The 13,445-nt window shown below is 44.6% G+C and overlaps 1 protein-coding gene across 3 annotated transcripts in view; it reads right to left on the reverse strand.

The window, feature by feature from the left end:
- Positions 1 to 2,833: 2,833 nt before the first annotated feature.
- SPC25 (SPC25 component of NDC80 kinetochore complex) overlaps positions 2,834 to 13,445 on the reverse strand; it is a 232,438-nt gene continuing 221,826 nt past the window's right edge. For all 3 annotated transcript variants that reach the window (XM_069637962.1, XM_069637961.1, XM_069637963.1), the window contains one exon: positions 2,834 to 3,062. In XM_069637962.1, coding sequence (XP_069494063.1) covers positions 2,941 to 3,062 — 122 coding nt within the window. In that variant the 3' untranslated portion in view covers positions 2,834 to 2,940. The remainder of the gene's footprint in view (positions 3,063 to 13,445) is intronic.

Here is a 13,445-nt window from a genome sequence, read left to right on the forward strand (position 1 = left end):
TCTATGCACTTGCTCGATCCAAATGCAACCTACCTGACGATCGTCTATCTGTCCTATTCTCCCCTGTCCTCTCCCCAGAATTTGCACTGGTAAAACTGCAGAATCGCTGCCAGGCTTATTTGCTGCTTCTTAACTGTTAAATGTATTCTACGCACGTGCCTGTGCAGACTATTATCGTGTCATGATTTCAAGGGCTATGAGCGACTTTTTTCCCCCAACCCTCCTTCAGCGCTTTGAAACACTTCCTGTGTATAGGCGCTATATAAATAAACAATACAATACAATCCATCATCTCCAATTTACTCCCGAATACACTCTGTTCCCTTGCTGTCACCTACAACCCCATTCTAAATGGACGTCTCATTTGAAACCAATGATCCTCCTTATCCTCCCCTCTTTAGCCATTGTTAAGCAGAGTTTGTATGCAGTACCCTTTGGGACCACTACACAAAACTAGGACTACAGGTGTAAGCAAAACCAACCTTTGGTATAAGTCTGTACTGCACAGTTTTTGGTAGCGGAGCCGAGCAACCAGGCTTATCTCAAGAGGGAATGTGAGATGTAATGATGTTACACAGAGGTCTACAATCACAGGTGTTCAAATAAACTCTTACACTCAAGGTTTATTGGTTAATTTATTCGACAGTCAGTTATAAAACATTCACTAGAAGGAGGCAGTTAAATATACAAAAATACACTTCAATACTATGCTCGTTAAGTTTCTTAGGCATTCAAACTACTTTGAAGGAGGAGCAAAAAGGAATAGGTTCAGAACATAAAATAATTAAAATTTCTTAAGACAGTGCAGATACTTTGAGTTCACCAGAAGAGTCAATTCAATAGAATAGGCCAAAGTCAATGGGCTAAAGTCTTGGATAGGTAAAAACGGTTCTGGTGATTAAACGGTAAAGTCTCTGTAGAAGTTCTCAGAAGTAGTTTGTAAGAAGAAGAAGTATATGTTGGGTCGCTAGCTGATTAGGCCTGGTAGTTGCGAAAGTTTCAAGCACTTTCACTGCGAGAGGTAAGTACTCTCAGTCTCGTTTCACAGTACTTTATGAATGAAGAAAAAGATGCAGCTGAAGACTTCTGTTTCTGGCAGTTCCTGCAGATCTCGCTGTTCCTGACCCTCAGTCGCAGGGACAAGATGGAGGACGTTGGGGGGACTCCTGCACTGCACTGGGACTGGTCAAAAAGCCGGCTCAGAGAATGGTATCCAGGTGGCTTAGTGTCGAGTTGATTGGTCCCACCAACTCAAAAGGAGAAGTAGTCCTTGCAGGGCTTCTCGGTCAAGATGAACTCGGCGATCCGGACCTGCAGAAGGGCTTCACCGGGCAAACCAAAGGTCCAGGAGTTGCAGCAGCTCGTCTTCGGTTCTTTCGTTCCAGTGGTCGACTCTGCCTTCCAAGCCAAGAGACTCGCCTTTTATCCAGTTTCCTCTCATTCATTCCAGCCTAGCTGCCACTCACCCAGCAGGGTGGCTGTCCTTGCCAGACAGTCAGCCAGCCAATCACGCCAGAGTGCATTTGGGTCTCCCAGGAGACTAAGCACAGGGAGTTTCAGGCACCTCCATCACTTCCTGCCCACCTCAGACACTCAGGCGCCAGAGGCGGTCTTCAGTCCTGAAGCCCGCCAAAGGCGATGAAACAAAGGGACCAAACCTGGTTTGGCACGCAGAGACAAACTCTTGAAGGACATTTCCAAAAAGAAATGGCGAAAAAAGAAGACCGGGACCTCTTTAATCAAAGGGGGCTCAGATGCCATCTTGAAAAACATGGCTCCTGCGATTTAACGCTTCCTGTGTTCGCGGTTGGGAAAAATCATGGTAGTTCGTGGTAAAACCACTGCCACCAGCCATTTCGAGAAGAAAGGGTAGCATTTGACTGCTACATGAGTATCTAGACACATGGGATACTGGGAACTCCACTCTATTTTAAGATTGGGTGTGCCAAGTCTAGGAATTTAAAAAGACTAGTAAAGTCAATTTCACTTTACTCACTCTGGGAAACAGTAGTTTATCCCAGAGAAGGTATTTAAACCTCGGGAAAGCCTGAAGGGCTTCCCTGTGCCACTGCACTGAGGGTGCTGTGTGACACAAATGAAAAGATGATGCCTATGGAGTGGTCTAAAACTCCATAACCAAAGAAAACACAAGAGTAAAACACATTTCAAAACACATGAGAGAGTGGGAAAAAGGGTCACACTCTCTCCAGGTAAAAAAATCAAGTCCTCAAAATCCAGCAAAGTTGCTGGGGGGTCTGTAAGGTGAAGGGATTAGCACATTTTTGAGAATTCTCCCCAACAGCCATCTATCTCTAGCCTACCTTCCTGCTGCTCTGCCTCAATTTTCATCTGCCTTTGACTCATTCGCCAATGCTCCTACTTCTCCTACCTCCCAAAACCCACACCATTACAAAATGTATAACTAGCAGGCCCCGCCCCAAGAACCACCCTCACTCCACACTCAGTCTGAGGATTGTCTGACGCTTCAGTGGCAATGTCCCACCTTGCACAGAGCTCAGGCTCAGTATCACGTAGCAGGTGGTGGCACCCAGCTCCTTTGGCCATGGCACCCTCCACCGTACAAGCCAGGTAGGGGGACTTCTAACAAAAGGCAGACAGGACCATTCCTATTTTCTTCCGTGAGCACCAAAAGGAACAGCTTCGTGTAAGAGGGGCTACATTTGAACTCCTGGATTGCCAAGATTTAGGTCTATACAGAAATGATTGCACAGTTCTTGGACTTCCTATGCCAAAGTGCAGACACTTAATTTCTTCAGGCAGCTCCCAGACACAGCAAGTCGCATACACATGAATTTGACTTTACGGCAATGGATCTATACATATAAATATTTATTCTGTGCAACAGCAATTACAAACTTTCTACATGTACAATATTTATACTGCCGAAACATGCATGGCATTCTAGGTGCTTGACTTTTCCTAGTGCGGTAAAGCAGCAAACGCTTTTCTGAAGTTGGCAAGCAGGACTGGAAAATTGTTGGTTTCTCTCACTTTCTGCTGAAATTCAGAAACACATTCCAGTGGAGGGTCACAATGGGACACTAGAAATCAAAACACAATTTTGAATTATTATTTATCTTTTCTTCCACTGTACAATAGGTGTTTCAGGTACATGTACACAATTACTATTCATGGGCTCAATTACTGACCAGAAATATACAACTTAGTTAAAAAGTACATAGGCCAACTCCTGACCTCGCCTGTCCTGAGCCGTCCGGACCGTCGACAAGGCATGCTGCATGATCCGCCATTGACCCTCGCAAGTACATTCCAGTACATGCTAATCTCCCCAATTACTCACTACAATTTATATAATGCCACAGCGCCTCGTTTCTCCCCCTTCATACTGCAACAAAGCCTTGCTTTCACAGGCCCGCCCGACAGCAAACAGCCGCATTCCGCCATCGCCGATTCTAACTTGGCATCACAGCCCCACCACCTTAACATTCCATGGCATCACCCCCGCTCTGTATGATCTCACACGAGCAGGCCGCCAAGACTCTCAGCCACTACTAATACGCTGTCCAGCCGCGCATCAATGGTAACACAGCATCGTTACCCAGGTGAGGTGCCACTGATAACAGTGCTCGAGGCTGCTTCACACTTCTCAACATGCACGTGGACTTTGCCCATCTAATCTGCAAATCGAATCTAGGCGAGACTCACTGATGTCAATCGCCCCTGTGGACTTTAACCTGATAATTCTTGTTATCTGCAAACTCTCACTGCGTGCATTTCCCGCCTACTTTCTGGAAAATTGCATCTAGATGACCCTTATTCTACTGTTCTCCAAAGTGTTTTAGCTTGCATTTACTGCCCTTTCTTTGAAAACTGCATCTAGGTGACTTATTACTGACAGCGTCCCAGTTTGCTTCGACCGACCTTATTCTGAAAAATGCATCCAAGTATCCCATACTCTGCAAACTACACCTAGGTGTCTCCCTTCTTGCTATGCATTAGCGTCAGAGCTTCTATTGCCCACCCTCACAGTCAAACCTGCACCCAGACCCAACCCACCACACATCTTGGCGCAAAATCATGCCAGCCTGGTTCATTGTCATTATGTTTCCCTTCTGCCTGGTACCAATCGACTTGCCAAGCACAGGGGCCCACTTCCTGTCACACCCCAATGGTCTCAGCAGGCCATTCTGCCACAGGCACCACCCCATACCATGCCCCACACCCTTCCTACCCAACCTCTCCCCATTCCCAACCAGACACAGCAAAAATAGTACAAATTCAGACACCCCCCATGAAACTATACTTGACCCCTTGCCCACCCCAAACAACAATCTCATATTGAACTTGCATCCTTGCACAGGCACTCAGACGCAACCGCCTCAGAACCAGGACACACATCACTCTGCCCACGTCCAGCACAGTACCGAGCTCAAGGAAACGCAAAACTACCCCCCACATTCCACATACAAAAACAACTCCAGATCAAACCACTCCCCATCACCTTGCTGCACTCACTCATTCATCCAACAGAAAAACCTGCCAACCCACTACTGATACGCTCAAAGGCGCTCTAATCAACGCAAGATCTTTAGTCGCCCACGCCTTAGACATTGCTGACATCATCTCGCTCAACGATCTAGACTTCCTAGCCATCACCGAGACCTGGCTCCATGCAGCTGCAGGCCCCACACTAGCACTAGCCATCCCTAATGACTACACCATCTACCGCTCGGATAGACAATCTGCCAAAGGCTGAGGAGTAGCAATCATAGCAAGAAGTTCGATCAACAAAAAGCACATATTAAACCAAACCCTACCGTCTGCTGAACTACTCGCCATTAAACTATCTGCCACTCACTCTAGCACCATCACCATCCACCTCATATACAGACCTCCAGGCCCCATCTCCTCACTCAATGAAGACATAGCGCTCCTACCTTCCATGAACGTCAAACCCAACACACAGATACTTATTCTTGGAGATTTCAACCTAGGCTTCAACAATGAGAAAGATGAAAAAGCCAGCATGGTAGCAAATACCATCTCCGAATTAGGATTTACCCATCATGTCACCCAGCCTACACACAACAAAGGCCGTACACTCGATTGGATCGCAGACTTGAATTGCAACACACTTATCCTTGCTAACACACCATGCGCATGGACCGACCACCATCTCATCACCTTCACCATTAACAAAGGTAAACAAACTCCAACACCGATGCCCATTGCACCGCCCACTTTCACAAGAAACAGCAAAAACATCACAGCTGAGAAACTCATCCCTCTACTCCAACCCATTATTGACTTCCCGCTCACCCTCACTAACCCCACTGACCTAGTAGACCTATACAACTCAACTATCATGAAGGCCATCAATACCAGAGATCCCCTTAAATTACACAAACCCAAACCACAAGCACACCTTAATTCATGGTTCACACCTGAATTGAAAATTCTCCGCAAAAATAAAAGGCTAGCCGAACTAACCTGAAAACAATCTCCCTCCATTAACAACAAAACCTCCTATTCAATAGCCTCCATCACCTACAAGTCATCCATTATACAAACAAACAACATGTATAACGACAGAATTAGTAAAGCCAAATCCAATACCAAAGAGCTCTTTAATATACTCTGAGATCTTGAGTCCCCGTCTCCCATACCCGACACCTGTACCAAAGATACTGCCTGGTGCACCAAAATACAAGAAGCTCTCCTAGGCAAAATCGCCATGCTACAATCCAAAATTGAGTCTAAAAAAGAAAGCCTCCCCCTCATAAACAACCTCACATCACCTACTAATTCCACTTCTCAAGAACAACCCATTCGAATTCTCAACCATCACTATCAAGGAGGTTGAAGATATAATAAACTCACTCAAATCCTCTAAATGTCAAGGAGATATTTGGCCAGCCCCCATCATTAAAGAGGCGGCCAAAAATCTTGCCCCGTTCATTACCTCGCTTATCAATTCCTCCTTCACATCCAGCATAGTTCCCAACAACCTAAAGGACTCTTGGGTACTACCTCTCCTCAAGAAACCTACTCTAGACCCCAACACTCCCACAAATTACAGACCCATCACTACTGTCCCCTTCCTACTAAAAATCCTCGACAGAGCGGCCCATTTCCAGATACAGGACCATCTTGAAAAAAACAACCTATTAGGACTTCGGCAATCAGGTTTCCGACCCACACATGGCACAGAGACAGCCCTCATCGACCTCAAGACCCAAATGGACAACCTCAAAGACAAAGGCAAACTAGCCCTCCTTCTACTTCTCGACCTTTCTGCCGACTTCGACCTGGTAAATCACAATATACTATGCCAACACCTAACCTCAGGAGCCAACTTCTCAGACAAAGCAAACGTATGGATCCAGTCATTCCTGAATAACCAATCCATGAGGGTCTTCGCTCCTACAGCAGCTGCTGAACCAGCCCCCGTCACATGTGGCGTCCCCCAGGGCTCATGTGTCTCCCCCACACTCTACAATGTCTTCATGAAACCCTTATTCGACATACTGGACCAGCTGGGTTCATATATACCAATTACGCAGACGACACCCAAATACTCACTAACTGGAGACTACTCCACTGACAACGCTGTACTTAATAACATGTACTCCATCATACAAGAAAGGATGGCTAAACACGGCTCATGCCTCAACGACGACAAAACTGAACTTCTTCTCCTAGGATCTCAAGCCAGACTCGACAACCTCAACAAATCATACCAATCTTTCACTATTGACGGTAACAACATCTCGACCTCTAACAACGTCAAAACTTTAGGAATTTATCTAGATTCCTCCCTCACTCTGACCAGACAAATCAACGCCACTTCATCCGCCACTGCTTACACTTGTAAGCTTATTAATGCGTGCAGACCCTACCTCTCGACCCCTAACTGCATCACGTTAGCCAGAGCACTTGTACTCTCGACTACTGCAACGCCCTATACCTGGGCACAAGCATTAAGAACATCAACAAACTTCAAATAATCCAAAACAATGCACTTAGATCAGCTTTGAACCTCCAAGCATGACCACATATCAAACATCAGACGCTCCAATCAATGGTTATCCATACCCCAAAGAATCGATTATAAAACACTTTCCCCTCACACACAAGTGTCTACACAACCAAGCACCCAGATACCTATCAGACAACTTTTCGGTCCACATTCCACCCCGCCCAACCAGATCAGCCTCAACACAAACCTTAAACATTCCTAGGTTCAAGTTACAAAAAGCAGGTGGCACCAGCTTCACCGTACTCGCATCTAAGCTTTGGAACTCCCTCCCCACCACCCTCAGAGCTGAACCCTCCTTTTACCGCTTCAGAAGCGGAGTCAAAGCATGGTTTCTTGCCAATGAAAGATAAAAGCTATACTCAAAAGGCAACTAGGAGTACTTATTTCGGATTCCCTGTACATATTTACCCTCCCTGATAATCTTCTATTCTTTTACCCGCTGTACATAGATCTCTACGACCTGAACATACGTTGCTTTGTAATAATAACCCTATCTGTATTGTATTGCATTGATTACTGCTCTCAACTACGTGTACCTCACTGCATTAACGATGTAACCTGTCAAGCGCCTGGATGCCCCAGGGCCAGGCAGCGCTATACAAATAATAAACTAAACACATTTTTTGAAAGGTATTCAAATATAGAAAAAATGGCACTTCAACAAATTACACATCCAAATCTCACCCAAAAAAGTATACAAAATTCTTTTAAAACACCATTACACCGATCATACTTATGTATGCCGATTAAAACCATATGCTATAATCCAACTGACAGTGACAGCATAAAATCAGGCAAGGTAATAAAAATACAAGGTCCTATATATTCATTTTAGTCCATTTGTTCCAAAAACCTACTTCTAACATACGAAGCTTAATCAATAAAATGAGCAGTTATGATATAATTTCGATGGTATTGGCAAATGCCTCTTCTATTCTGGGTATTAATAGCTGTCAATATAGGCATGATACAGGTCTTTCTTGCCTTGGCATACAGTTGGCAATCACACTTAAAATGCATTTCACATTCAATAAAATGAGTGCAAATCGGGCATTTGTCTGTATGATTTCTATTCCATTTCGCTGTAAAAGGTAGAATATTCAATCTGAATTTCATATAGAATACTTTCTTCCTCGGCTCTATAACAAGTTAGTTATTTTTCATGACCCCATGCTATTTTGAATGGTAAATACTGCAATTTAAACATTCTGAGGGATTTACCATTCAAAAAGAACTTGCACACCATTCTACACATGTTTTACGGTGTTGCAGGAATCTTCATAGTTGGTTACATTTTAAAGTTGGTTCCAGAACCTCAACCAATCTAAATCAATTACAGTGATCTTTATGAACCCGACCCACTTCCATAATTTATGGAAAATCAAATCCGCCATTGTACTGAAGTGCAGTCAAAGTATAATAGGTTTAATATTAGCCTCATAGCTTAGTGGATGTAAACCAACTTCAAGGTACAATGGTGTTCGGTTACATTTTCATTTCTATGAGAAATCTTCCTCACCTGCAAGAAACCCAGATCTTTTTGCTGGACTTGTGCCCTGTCTTTTACTCTTTTTATTGGTGACCTTTTTATGTCTCTTCACAGTGTATTTTGGGATTTATAGTCCATATACCTTTTGGGGATTATGCATTTTCCTATGGCAACACGCTGCACTTTCTGTGCAGTGTTCCCCTTGGGCCTTCCGTTGTATTTTCTATTGGTTTATCTTGTGTGAACTACTGTTCCCAAGGGTAGAGAGGGATTTTCACCCCCTTTACATTTTATATTGTGAGACCAGCAAACCCCACCTTAGGTGGAGTGCTGGGGGGATACATGGTATCCCCTTTCTCACTGACCTAGTAATATTTATGTTACTGTGTCAAGCTAACACTTATGATTGGTGACAATGGATCTACTTTAATGACTTAAGTTATTACACGCAGGCTGTCACACCAGCCCTGGTACTGCACAGAAGGGTCAACATTCTGCTAGAATGGTGGCCTTTTTTGCCCCCCCCCCCCATTTGTAGTGCGCTTGTCCTTTCTGGGGTCTTCTTCTGCCATCCTAGGTGGGAGAGGCCCTGGTTGATGTTTTGTCTTTGGTGGGAACATTTGAGTTTCCTGCCGAGGCTCCAGAGTGTCTGGGAAGGCAGGAAGTGAGGGAGAAGTCTGAAACTCTGCAGCTCTTTGTCTTCTTGTGTGCTTAGGAACCAGTTCCTACTTGGGAGATGGCTGTCCTGATTGGACAGCTAGTCGTCCCTTTCTCTAAACTGAAGGAAGAGTTTGCAGAAGTTGTGTTTGGGTTCCTGTATAACTGTCCGATTCCGAAGCTGAAGACAAGTTTATCACTGGAGCTGAATCCGAAGAAGATGAAGAGAAGACGGCTGTAACTGATTACAGTGATCAGAGATATATGCTATGTAAACTGACACTGTTCTGACCCTTCCTTCCATGCGACCTGGCGGTCCTGAAGACAACCCCTATCCAGAGGCTGGTGTGACTCCCTAGTCTCGAGAGGACCTGAACAACGAGTCATCCCACAATGTGCTGTGACCTTCCTGGGCTGCAAACCGCCAATACCCTGGGACCCTGAGCATTAGTGCTGTGCAACATCTTCCGAAGTCCACTGCTTGCTGAAAATTTGGTGGAATCCTGCTGGACCTCCAGAGACACGATTCAAATCCTTGAAGTCCCCTTACCAGAGTGCAGGACCAGAATAGCGAAGGAGAATCCGACTGGCGGCAACCGTCCTTCATCTAGAACCTGTAAAAGGGCGCCAAACCCACAGAGCGCGAGATGTACCGATAATTCCTTTGTTGGGAGCCTGATCTGTCGACTGCTGCTGCTAGTTCCCAGCCAGTGTCCGTTCTTTCGTCAACACGATTAAGAATCCAGAGCCTGGGTCCTGTGCTGCTGCATCATGAAGGCATCCGTCTGCAAGCTCTTCCTCACTGCTGATGTACTGTGTAGGCTTGGGTAACACTTACCTAAAGTCTTGTGTCGCGCACGAGTGGCGATTCGTGTAGTTGGAAGTTGGCCCATATCATATCCCCGGCCTAATGCTAGAACACATCTAGGGAGCCTTCTACAAAGTCCCTGAACACTTTCTACAAACTGTTACTTGTTGAAGGAGAAATCCTCTGGAGTGTGGACATTCCTGCATCTGAGCCTCATCCTGACCTGCCTACTGATGGCCACTGGACGACCAGTGCCCCCCCCCCCTCCTTCTGCCTACAAGATCACTCATGCCTTAGAATAGGGAAGGACATCTAAAGAAGAACTCTGTCTAGGAAATGGGAAATAGTATTTATTTGCTATGTGTTAGGGCTGTAACTGATTACCTCTGAAACAGAATTAAGTTACAAAGTGTTACAAAGTTCTTACTTACCCGTGAATTGCTTACTGCCATTCTGAAAAGTATACATTATTTACTTTCTAGAATAGTGGAACACAATTCAAAGGTAACACGGTTGGTAACAGTATATTATTCCTAACAATGAATAAATGTAACAGTACACTACCGATAGGGGTTTACTCACCTTGAATAGCATACTGCCCTTCTAAATGTGTAACACTGAGTTCTTACTTACCTTTGAAGTGTATACTGCCATTCTGAAAATGAATTCATGAGTTATTGCTTACCTTTGAATTGTGTTGCACTATTCTAAAAAGTAATATGGGTGCAACTGTATCATTCCTGAAATAAGTTACAATGTACTTAGCTGTTAGGGTGGTAGTGTAATTGTATTATTCCTGAAATAGAATAACTTACACAACTGGCCAGGTACTTTCTTATACCATTGCTGGTTTAACTAGATTATTCCTGAAACTGAATAAAGTAGCATAGTTTACTATCAATAGGGTCTGTTTACCTTGAATCACATACTGTCATTCTAAAAGTCTACTAGTGTGGTTTTACTCCCCTTGAATAGCATACTGCCATTCTAAATGTGTAACGCTATGTTCTACTCACCTTGAACTGCATACTGCTATTCTAAATGTAGTTTATGCTTTGAGAAAGGTGGGGTGTAATAACCTCTCTAAATTAACACAATGAATGAAAACGAATTTTGCTAAGATAGCCCTTTGACACTAATGAATAATAAAGCACAACTAATTTTGGTCCACGAGTAATTAGAATAATATCTTTAACAACAATTGTTCTTGATATCTTGATTTATTTTCAAGAGCAACACAGACACAGCCGACACATGTTTCGACCTGGCGGTCGTCTTCAAGGCAAAATCTTCCTCTTCACGAGATTCCTGGCGGAGTCTAATCTGTGGGATTCCCCAGAAAAGACAATTCTATCATCAAGAATCTAGACTTCCTGCCGATAGGTCTAGCAAAATCAATGCACCCCCCCCACACCCTCCCCCGCTAGAACAATTGTGTCAGGTAATCTAGGAACCAGACAAGCTCCCTTTCAGGGCCTCCACTGGGCCAGAATCTCACCCGAAAGGGATCCAAGAATTTAGAGTGCTCAAGAAAAGATGCAAGGAGAAGGGAGGTCAAAGATTCCAAAAGTTTAATGGAAAACAGAAGATGTTATGTTAATGTAATTTATACAGCGCAGCATTCACCAGAGGGTATCTTGGTGCTAGAGAGGGAGATCAACAGTCATCCTACAAAAGGCGGGAGAAACTAAAATAAACATGTATTGAGCGCTTTCCAGAACGACAGGTGGTTAGACACATTTTTTACAGTCATAGGAAGGTAATTCCACATTTGTACGGAGACGACAGAAAAAGCGCGTCCTCCAATGCATGACCTGCGAAACGTAGTGTCATAAATCACCAAGGTATCTTATGAAAAGGATACGGTAACTAAAGAGGATACAATTGATAGGGCTCTTCCGGATCCTTGAATTCACAAGGCTTTATAGTAGTGAAGTCAAATTACACCTTCCAAATGATACAACTCTCTGACTAGTAAAACAGGCAGAGATAGGGATCACTGGAAAGGGCGTGGGAGCATTATAGGAAGTTAGCCTAGGATAAATAAAGCATCATGAGAAGTTGTCCCAACTAAACTCTCACTGATAGCACAGCAATAGCACTAAATATAACACTAACCTGTAGGCTTAGAACTGGAATCTCCACCAACAAGTCTCAGAAGAAATCCAGGAATTGAAACAACGACAAAGGAGGGGAGGTTAGAGACTTATCCCGAACAGCACGAAGCTCACGCTAGATACCGGGTTGGTGCACCACAGGATAGCGTCCAAAGTAATGTGCACAATCACCTTCAAATAAACATTTGTTGATAATACTTCCTTTCCCACGTAGAACAGAAATGAAATGAGTCCACCTGTTATCTCATCACAGGTGCCAGGGATGCGTGTGGAGTTACACGTTTCAAAGAGTTCAAAAAACCGCGTGCAGATTTACACGCAACAAAAGTACACGCAACCAGGACCACAGCGTGTAAAGAGTAGAGTAGACCGCGTGTGATTTTACACGCAAACAGAAGTGCACGCAGCCAGACAGACGTACCTGAAGAGTTCCAGAGTCTGCGTGGGGTTTTACCCGCGAACAAAGTACACGCAGCCAGGACAGCCGCGCTTGGAGAGTTCCAGAGTCCGCGTGGGAATTTACACGCAGTCAGGAAAGCAGCATGCGAAGATATCAGGAACCCGCGTGAGGATACACGTGACTGAAGTGCACGCAGACAGTGCTGCCAAAACTCACGTGTGAAGGAAAGCCGTCTGATGGTCTTCAAATGAGTTTGCGTGTGGAAGAAACACGCCGAAGAAAGCCAAAGCAGTAACTGACGAGATGCGAGGACGCAGATCAAGGGTTCAGCTACCAAACGCCATATTGGTTCAATCAGAAGCAGCGTCTCCACGCTGCTTATGAACATACTGCAGTAACACACATGACTACCCTGAATCACGTGAATTCAACGACGTGAATAATGCAAACGCCGTTTTCCCGGCAGTACATCAAACCTCCATTTAGAATAGAATGGTCTAGCAGTTCTATGAGCATAACCAGTTCTGCGTGAAGATGGTTTTCCAGGTCCAGAGGTAATATGCCCAGCATGCATGACAATGCCACCCCCCAAAGGAGCAGTCTCTCCCCTTTTCAAGTGGAATTTTCTTAATAAAGCGGGAGCATGGATATTGGAAATGGTTCCCAGGACCTATCTTCTGGACCATATCCTTTCCAGTCCACCAGATAATAAGGCCTACCAGAACGCAGTCTCATATCCAGTATTTCTTGTACCTCAAATTCATCTGAACCTTTCACAGAACAGCAACAGGCCGTACAGGCAATCTAGTAGCATCAGAGCATGGCTGGAGTGCCACGTGAAATACTGGATGCACTCGCCATCGTTGTGTAAATGCCAGACAGACAGCAGCCGGGTTAATCACGTTGAGCACCTCATATGGCCCAATGTACTTAGGCAACAGTTTCTTTTTACC

The sequence above is a fragment of the Ambystoma mexicanum genome, chromosome 14 (genome assembly GCF_040938575.1).
Source record: "Ambystoma mexicanum isolate Mex_15411 chromosome 14, UKY_AmexF1_1, whole genome shotgun sequence".
NCBI lineage: Eukaryota > Metazoa > Chordata > Amphibia > Caudata > Ambystomatidae > Ambystoma > Ambystoma mexicanum.